Source organism: Malurus melanocephalus, unplaced genomic scaffold, assembly GCF_030028575.1.
Source record: "Malurus melanocephalus ecotype Western Australia unplaced genomic scaffold, MMel_1.1 scaffold_627, whole genome shotgun sequence".
Taxonomy (NCBI): domain Eukaryota; kingdom Metazoa; phylum Chordata; class Aves; order Passeriformes; family Maluridae; genus Malurus; species Malurus melanocephalus.
This window is the reverse complement of record NW_026623859.1, coordinates 170,295-179,759: the sequence shown is the minus strand read 5'-3', so window position 1 is coordinate 179,759 and position 9,465 is coordinate 170,295. Positions and strand designations below refer to the sequence as shown.

At 50.6% G+C, this 9,465-nt stretch overlaps 1 protein-coding gene across 1 annotated transcript in view; it reads left to right on the top strand.

The window, feature by feature from the left end:
• The first annotated feature begins 8 nt into the window (after window positions 1-8).
• The window catches only part of DNAAF2 (dynein axonemal assembly factor 2), a 14,267-nt gene continuing 4,810 nt past the window's right edge, over window positions 9-9,465 (top strand). The window contains exon 1 of the mRNA XM_057383371.1: window positions 9-1,922. Coding sequence (XP_057239354.1) covers window positions 9-1,922 — 1,914 coding nt within the window. The remainder of the gene's footprint in view (window positions 1,923-9,465) is intronic.

Genomic DNA, 9,465 nt, shown 5'->3' with positions numbered 1-9,465 from the left:
GCCGGGCCATGGCGGGCGGGGGGCGGCTGCACGACCTGGACCTCAGCGCCGAGGAGGCCGAGCGGCTCCAGCGCGCCTTCCGCGACGAGCGGTTCCGTGAGCTCTTCGCCGAGTACGCGGCCGAGCTGAACGACCCCGAGCAGCGGCGGCTCTACGAGGAGGAGGTGGCGGCGCTGGAGCGGGAGCGCGGCGTGGAGGTGCGCTTCGTGCACCCGACACCCGGCTTCGTGCTGCGGACGAGCCAGGAGGGYTCCCGCCGCTGCTACATCAATGTCTGCAGCAACGCGCTGATGGGGGAACCGCGGGCCCGCAACGAGCGCGGCGGGCAGCGCTGGGAGCTGCCCTACAGCCTGGCCCCGGGCCGCGAGGAGCTGCGCCCCGCCGGCCGCCGCCGCCTCCTGTACGATGTGGTGTTCCACCCGGCCGCCCTGCGCCTGGCCGCCCGCAGCGCCCGCTTCCGCCGCCTGCTCTGCGACACGGCGCTGGAGGCCGTGGAGAAACAGTGCGGGGTGCAGCTGGACCGCACCAACGCCACCGTGCTGAGAGGAGTCTCCTACAAGGGCAYCCCGCAGGCGCCCGTCATCCGCTCCCCGCTACCCGGCGGCGCCCCAAAGCCGCCCGACGACGGAGACTCCCCGCTGCCGCCCTTCCCCTTCCCGCCTGCCGCTCCCCCGGTCCCCGCCGCCGGAGGCTCCTCGCCCGCCGCGCCTCCGCCGCCCTCCGGCCCCACCACGCCGCGCTGGAGCATCCGCCACCGCTCCTACGTGGACCTGCAGGACCACCGCTGCTGCCGCGACTCGGCGCCCAGCCCGGTGCCCCGGGAGCTGGTGGTGACGGTGGAGCTGCCGCTGCTGCGCTCTGCCGAGCAGGCGGAGCTGGAGATCCGCGGGCGGGAGCTGTGGCTGGACTCGCAGAGTCCCGCCTATCGCCTGCGGCTCCGCCTCCCCTACGCCGTAGACGAGCGCGGCGGGYGGGCCACGTTCAACCGGGCCCAGCGGCAGCTGCAGGTCACGCTRCCCGTGGTGCCGCCGCCCGGCCCGCGGGAACCGCCGGCCCCGGTCGGGGAGAGGCTGGAGGAGACCGAGCCCACTGCCGAGGGGCCGGCAGAGCTGACGGAGGCGGGCGGCGGGGCGGTTCCTCTCCCGGAGCACGGCAGCGCGGCCCGGAACACGTGGGGCGGCGGGGAGCGCGGTGATCCACCCGCCGAGCCCATCGCTGAACCTCCCGCTGARCCACTTTGCGATCCTCCCTCTGAGCCATCCGCTGGTCCATCTGCCGATCCTTGTGCATCCCCCGTAGAACCACTTTGTGATCCACCCGCTCGTCCCGCTGAACCCCCTGCTGATCCAAGCTCTGAACCCCTTACTGACTCGTCTGCTGAACCCCTCGCTGAACCTTCCACTGATCCAGCCTCTGAACCTCCTGCTGAACCCCCTGGTGCTCCAACCACTGAACCCTTCCCCGAACCCACCAGTGACCCCCTCGCTGATCCCCCCACCGAGCCCCCTGCCCCCTCCGCTGCTGCCTCCCCCATCGCCAGCCCCGAGCCAGCCGTGCCCAGCGGGGACACCCCTCCGCAGCCCTCAAAGGGCCACCCCGGCCCTCAGATGGCCACCACCACGTGCCCTCCCTTCCATGCCCGGCAGGACGAGGCATCCATCACCCTGCTGGTGCTGGTGCCCGGCATCCATCCCCACAGCCTGTGCGGGGAYGTGGGCACCCATCACTACAGCCTCCGCTTCTGCACCGACAGCGGCCCCTTCGCCCTGTTCCTGCAGTTCCCTCCCGCTGCCAGCCTGCTGTCCCCCGAGAGCAGCGTCAGCATCTCTGCCCACAACGCCGTCGTGGGGCTCGCCAAAGCCCCCGGCAGCACCGGGCTCTGGGACAAGTTCAGCTTCGGGCTCGGCCCCTCCGCTCTGCAGGTAAAGGATTCCGAGTGCCACCGCCCGCTCTGGTGGATGTTTTGGGTGAGCGGTGGCTCGGGGAGGTGTGAGGGTGAGCTCAAAGCTGGTTCTGACGGAAAATGCATCCTCCGAGAGCTGCTCCCGGATATGAGTGCAGTGACCTGATTTGTGCGAGTCTTGTACGGGCAGCGCAAGGTCACATCATGGAGCTGACACCTTCATTCTTGCAATTGAAATGACTTCTGCTTCCCATACTATTTTTTTTTTCTAAGGGAAATGCTGGTGATGGATGAAAATGTGTCCTTTATGTCCTTAGTGTTCGCTTTTAAAACCCTGTAAATTGCTCATGCAGCTTGTTCACACAAAGAAAGCTCTTTATGATACACCAACTTACACACCTCTGCATACATTGTCATGAGGCGTAGGGGGAGTGTCCCCGTGTCTGGATTTTGGGGCAGAATTCCCATTTACAGCCACAGGAACATCTAGAGCAGAACAGCAAACAGCAGCTGTGAACTGTCCCAGTTTGCTGGGGTAAATCTTCAACTTCTTTGCTGTCTGAATATGATTCTAGTTTAGTGTTGTGTAATTTTTTGGGTCATTGAGCAGCAAAGCTCCCATGGTGGGGGAAAGTGGCTGCATGCAGGTGACAGTCCCTGCTGGGAGCTGTCAGTGTCCCCAAAGGGATGCCCACCTTGTCCAGAAGAAATCACACAAGTTTTGTGGAGCCCAGACTTTCAGACAGTTTCCCATGAGCACAGATTAAAGCTGCACAGTTCTTGTGTAACCTTCCAGCCATGGGATTTGGAGTTTGGCTTGAGTTGAGAGCAATAAAATCCTCTGCAGTTTGGATCACGTGCYGTGGGAGTGCAAGTCCAGGAAGCTGGCAGGCTTCAAGTATATCCACTGGGATAGACTTGGCTTGGAGCAGCTTAATTGCTCCATCCCTTCAACTAGAAATGACTTGTGCATAATTTTGAAAGGTATTTATCCAATTAGTGTTCGTGCAGCTGAAATCAGGTTTAATTTCCCATTTAGCAGCCGCACACCTTTTACAACAGCATTTCTTGGGAAGGAGGAGCTGATCATTTCGGGGAAGTATCGAAGATGATGAATTTATGGAGAGCCACCCACGCTGAGCTGTTTGCAGAGCATTTCCTTTGCTGTTACCGGAGCAGGAGCCTGCAAGTCTGTGCAAGTGGGGCCACGGAATACTCAGTGCTGCTGTTCATTGCTGTGATCTGGCACTGGCTGCTGCTGCTGCCTGGTCAAAAAAGCCACTGTGTAAACTCCTGCCTGTTTTCTGTGCAGGTACAGAGGCAGGGATGGAGTCACCATCCCTGGAATTGCTCAAAAAACCCGTGGATGTGGCACTTGAGAGTGTGGTTTAGTGGTGAACATGGAGGTGGTGCTGGGTTGGACTAACGATTGAAAGTTTGACCTGTGTAATACTGCAATTGGAGGAGCATTTCACAATTGAAAGTTGTTAAAAGGCCACCCAGTAATGACATTTTGTGTTTGTGAGTTAAAAAATCCTCTTGAATATGCTGATTTTATTATATATTGCAAAATGTTTTGGGTGGAGTAGGAGAAAGAGATTGGGCATTAGTCATTGACTTCCCAGCCATTCATTCACAGCAAACTCCAAGAGATTCTCTTGGCCTCCAGTGCTTTTGGACACTGGGCCTGCAAACTGAGGCAGGAGAAATAAACTGAAGTCATTTGTCCTGTTTGCCTTTTTTTTTAACTCTGCTATTTCCCCAAAGTGCCTGAGAGCTGCACTYGCTCAGAGTGAAGGGAGAAAAATGAATATTTAATTAGAGCCACTATTACATGCTGCCTTCTGGCCATTAACTATTTGTTCCAAAGTTGCTTTTCTTCTACTTACAGTGATTTCTCCAATTTATCTGATGCCACCTTGGGGCTTTTTCTGCCTTGAGTCGTGTTCTATAAATCAGAGCTGTTGTTCTTGCCCTGAGATCTGTAATGAGTTGCATCAGTCACTGCAGAGTGGTGCCCTTTAATGCCTTCAGGGAGCTTTTGGGGGCTGAGATGAGCAGGAATTTTATCCTGATTGTTGGTCATCTCTTCTCCCACAGCAAGTGAATCATGGAATCACAAAATCCTGGAATGTTTTGGGTTGGAAGGGACCTTTAAGCCCATCCATGGGCAGGGAAACTTTCCCCTATCCCAGGTTGCTCCAAACCTTGTCCAAGCTGGTCAGAGTTTTTAGCAGTTATGGAATTCCTACTTTTCTCCATTTTGGGAAGTTGCTTCCTACTGGAGACTGAGGGTTGCTGTGTTGTTTCATGGAAGAGATTTCTCCCTGGGTTAGTTCAGAATCTGCCCCTCACTGGTACCTCATTCCAGCAGCCTGTGAGGCTGCCTGCCCAATTCCTTCCCATTAACTGCCAATTCCTTCTTGGAAATCCAGATATTCGCAGAAAAATGAGTTGAGCTTGTCTTTAAGACACCAGTTTGAAACAGAATTTGAAGGGCTGCTTTTTTTACAAAAGGGCTGCTCCTTTTGTAGTCAGCTGTGGCTGAATTGCTGTGCTGGAAGATGATCTATTTAGAGCTATTTCCAGGAATGCTGAGCATTGGAATTCCTAYCCCAGCAAAAGCCTCTTTTCAGGAAGTCTTTACAGWGCTCTGGTCCTCCCTGGACTCAAAMTGGGAGTGGTTTCASMMCGTGGCTAAACTATAATGTCCACTTGGACTTGATGATCTTGGAGGTCTTTTCCATCCTTAATAATTCTGTGATTTGTTACAGTGACCAGAAATCCTATAAAAACAAAGATTTTGTAACTTTGCACAATTGTAGGTTTAGGGTCACGTATTTCAGGGGTTTAAAAGCCACTTTTTGTCACTGCTCTGGTGCTCAGTCCCTGCACCAGAGACCTCTGCAGGACTTTCTCCAGACCCTGTTTTTTCAGGGAATGGAATCTCACAAACTGAGGAAGCTGCCTGGTTTCCAAATTTCTTCTCTTTTCCTCGAAGGACCAACTCTTGGAGGAGCTGTTCTCTTCCACTGCTCTTCATTGCAGCTCATTCACTRTAACCTATTCATTTTGCTTAAAAACTGGGAATTCAGGCCTGGAAAACTCCTGCATCAGAGAGTTCCCCTTCATTTCCAGACACCACAGCCTGAGGAGAAAATCATGAAGGAAAAGTGATTGAGAGTTAAATAACCATTAATAAAATTTGTAAGGCTGCCAGGCAGGGTTTTTGAGAACACATCCCAGTGTGTYCTGGTTTATGGTAGAGCTGGGCAATTATGGAAACTGTGCCTTTGGAAAGCACTGTCTTGGAATGTTTGGCCTCCTGGGGTTAAAGTCTCGATTCCTGACAGAAATAAAAAGTAGTTTTCTGTGGGTGTATTGAGCTGCTGAGGTTTGGGGGGGCTCAGTTCTTGGGGCACGTGAAACACTTTTGGCAGGTAATTAATTCTGCCTGCAGTTTTGGGGTCGTGTCTGCTCATTTCCATGGGATTAGAAAAAGCCTGGTTGATGCAGGAATTCCCTTTCAGGCTGATCCCCACCCTTCCTGCCCTTCTCAGAGGCCTGGAATGGGTTTGTTCAGAGGATATGTGTTCAGTCCCCTGATCAGTACCCCTCGCTGGGCAGGGAATTGCAGCCAGCCCATCCTTTTCCTAATAAACCCCCAGAAGGCAAACCTTATGGACAATATTAGGATTTAACTCACGTAAACCCCCACGGGGCTCCAGAGAACAGCAGGGAGCAGAGGAAAACACAGGAAATATTTCCTCTGCTTTCCTATGCATTGCATTTTTTTTTTTTTAACATTTGCAGGCTGAAAAATATTATAGTGAACATTCCTGAGGAGTTCATGGCTGGAACTAAGTCTGAGTTAGGCTGTGTGTGAAGGATCCAAATGGGAATTGCTCAAAAATAGGGAAGGTTTGTTTAACTTTTCTGGGAGTGGTGAGGATGTTCTACATGGATGTGATTTTTTCTGCTTGGCACAGCCAGCAGTGCCTTGTGAAGGAGAATTTTTGGAAGCTCAGGGTGCTTTTTCTTTCAGAAAGCAGCTGGTAAAAAAAAAAAAAAAAAAAAAAAAAAAAAAAAAAAAAAAAAAAAAAAAAAAAAAAAAAAGTGGAGCTGTTGGAGTGAATCCAGAGAGGCCACGGAGCTGCTCCAAGGGCTGGGAGAGCTCAGATTCCTAAAAGGGGTTCCAGGAGAGCTGGAGAGGAATTGGGACACGGGATGGAGGGACAGGACACAGGGAATGGGGTCACACTGCCAGAGAGCAGGGGTGGATGGGATATTGGGGAGAAATTCCTGGCTGTGAGGGTGGGGATGCTCTGGAGGAGGTTGGACAGGGCTTGGAGCACCCTGGACAGTGGGAGGTGTCCCTGCCCATGGATGGGGTGGCAMTGGATGGGATTTGAGGTCCCTTCCAACCCAAACCATTCCAGGATTCTGTGAAGATTAAGTGCCCCTAGAAGAGGATGGGAGAAGATGATCTTGGCTGACCTAACCTGGCCTTGGGCACTGCCAGGGATCCAGGGGCAGCCACAGCAAATCTGGGAATTCTATTCCAGGAACTCCCCACCCTTCCAGCCAGGAATTCCTTCCCAATATCCCACCTAAATGTGCCTACATCACTTTTGTGGAGCTGCAGGTGGCAGAGTGATGTTGCTCCTGGCTCTGGGAATCCATGGAAAAGGCCATGGGCTGGATGTGTTTTCATGGGCTGGAAGTGTTTCCATGGGCTGGAAATGCTCCCTTGGGCTCTCCTCGTGCTCAGTAAGCTCAAAATTAAGGCTTTTGAGGATAAATATTTGATAAATATTTTCCTTGCTTGGAAAGTCAACCAAGAGTGAAACCTTGGGAGCCGTGTTGGGAAGTGTAAGACATTGGAAACCTTTGCCACCTTTCAGGCTGAAATCCACCCCGTTGCCCTCATTTCCCAGCTATTTGCAGTTGTTACACAGTTTCTTTGAAAGTCAGGGTTATAATTTTCAATTTCCAAGCTCTCATAAAGGCATTATAATAGTTAGGGGTCACTTTTTAGAAGATCCTGCTGGAAACTGGGGCTGTTGTGTGTGATCCTACAACAGTGTATTTTTGGTTCAGTGAATTCTGTGCTCAGCATTTCATGACTCTTGGCAAGTTTTTGGGGAGGTCAGAGAAGGACAAAGAAGGAGAACACAACAAACTTATTATTTCACATTTTTCAAAGTAATCTCTTTCCCAAGCTCCATTAAGGCCCATAATTAGTTTGCTCCTGCTATAAAACAAACTAATTTCTGAATAGTCTTTAATTGGTAGCTGCATTTTGGGAATAACGTGACTACACACAACAGTTATGTCAGGAAACATTATTAACCTGCTGATGGAGCTCATCAAAGCTTCTTTSGGGCTGTTTAATCTTTGCAGTCACGAGAACTCTGGAAAAGTTTACCAACACTTTGGGCTTCAAATTCTCAGTGGGGTTGGTTTGTGGGAGATCCCACAAATGCAGAGGTCAGGAAATCCATAGATCCAAGTYCTTTTTCATATGAGATTTTGGGTTTTGACCAGATAATTTGTGGCTGGAARTGTCCCAGGCCAGSTTGGACAGGGTTTGGAGCAGYCTGGGATTYTGGAAAGTGTCCCTGCCCGTGACARRGGGTGGCACTGGATGGACTTTGAAATCCCTCCCAACCCAAACCATTCCRAAATTCCCTGATCCTCTCATTACAKGAGCCACAAAAATAAATCWAAGCYTGAAATATGTCCTCTTTTCAAACTCCCAGCCTGCGTGGGAGGTAACTSTGGATGGAAACTCTTCAATTGGGATAAATGAAGGCAGAATAAACCCATTTGAGTGCTGAGGGCAGCCAGGAGGGGACCGACTTTGTGGTGCTGTGAGACACAAGGACAGCTTTGAAAATGATGAAGTGTTCCAAAAACCAAAGTCATCCCCRCTAAAGTTTATGTTAATTTGGTCTCAGTTTAGTCACAGGGAAAAATGAATGTGTACCAAACAGCAGATGACAGTATGTGCGGGGAAAAACAAATTAAATTCGAAGTTGCTAAGAGAGTRTCATAAATACCAGAAAATAAACGGCTTAAATTGAAGAATTATTTTACAGGGTCATTGAAATCAGCTGCAGATGGTTGTCCTCTGTTTGCTCTGGCTTGGAAGGCTGAGCAGGSTTTAGAATAAATTCCTGAATCATTTTTTTTTTCCAAGGTCTGGGTTTTGATAACATCTGCAGTCATATAAATGGCTCGCTGTGYGCTCCCTGTGAATGCAAACCTGGTTACAGTGGCTAATGAGAATCACCTTATTGACAACAAACACAGCCCAGGTGCTGTGATTTATGGCAGCCCACGGGCTAGGGATGGCATAAAATGTTAAATATTTGTGGGAACACGGTGTTGGGCCAGGAGGAAACTTGGTAAAATCGGTTTGTGTTAATGAGTCAAAATTAACGGAGCGATATCACAAGAGGTTACTTTTTATCCTCATTTAAAGTGCTGACTCATCATAGAATTATGGAGCATCCTGAGTTGGAAGGGACCCCCAAGGATCATGGATCCAACCCCTGTCCTTGTAAAAAAAATCCCCCCTGTGCACCCACAAACACCCCGGAGCTCTGGCAGCTTCAGGGCAGTGCCCATTCCATTCCCAGCACCCTTTGGGGACAGAAAAACCTTTCCCTGAAAATAGCCCTTCCATCCATTTCTTCTTTTGGAACAATATTTTCTGTGAGGAAAACAAATTCTTTACCTTTTAATYAGGAAGAAAATCTCCAGAAACATTCAGTGGGTTTGAAGGACTCAAATTCCAAAATSCCCAGGAACGGCTGTCCCTCCACAGCCACGGGTGTAGGTCCAGAGGCAAAAGAGATTTTTTTCCCCATTTTATGTTGGAAAAGTAGGATGGGACTTGGAGCTCAAGTGGAAAGTAATTAAAGGTCCTGAAATGTATCCCATAGCAGGAGGTTGGAATGAGMTGAGCTGAAACAATTCTGCRATTCCATAACTTTGATTTTTCAGCCGSGTGAGGAGAGTTGAGCTCTGCATTTCGAGCATTCCCAAATCCCCTCCAAAARAGTCTGAGCTGTCTGTTCTGTGGGCTAAACCATGGCAGAGCTGGGARTTCTCCTCCTGAGCCACAAAGGCCTTGCCAGGGATGGATTTTGGGAGTTTTGGAGCTGCACAAATTCTGTTTGTGCAGCCCCTGCCTTGTTCCTGTGAACACCTTCCCTGAATTTTGCAGAATATTCCCAACAGCCTCAAACTCTGGCAGGCAGGAGAGGATGCAGCACGAGGGAAATGAGAATTTTAGGCTCTGCTTGCAGAAATGCAAGGAGTAGGAAYGTTCTGAGAGGGTTTCTGTTTMATTTTTTTTTTAATCTCTCCCCAAACCATCCCARCATCCAGGGCTGGCTCTTTGCCTGGATTGTAATCTTTCTGGATARAAAACCAATTCTATCCAAAAAAACAGCACTATGGTATGTTATGATTTTCCATATTGTGATTTCTGATTTAACTAGTGGAAAAAATAGGACTCTGGCTTATTTTTCCAATCCTGTTTCTTTTTTTTT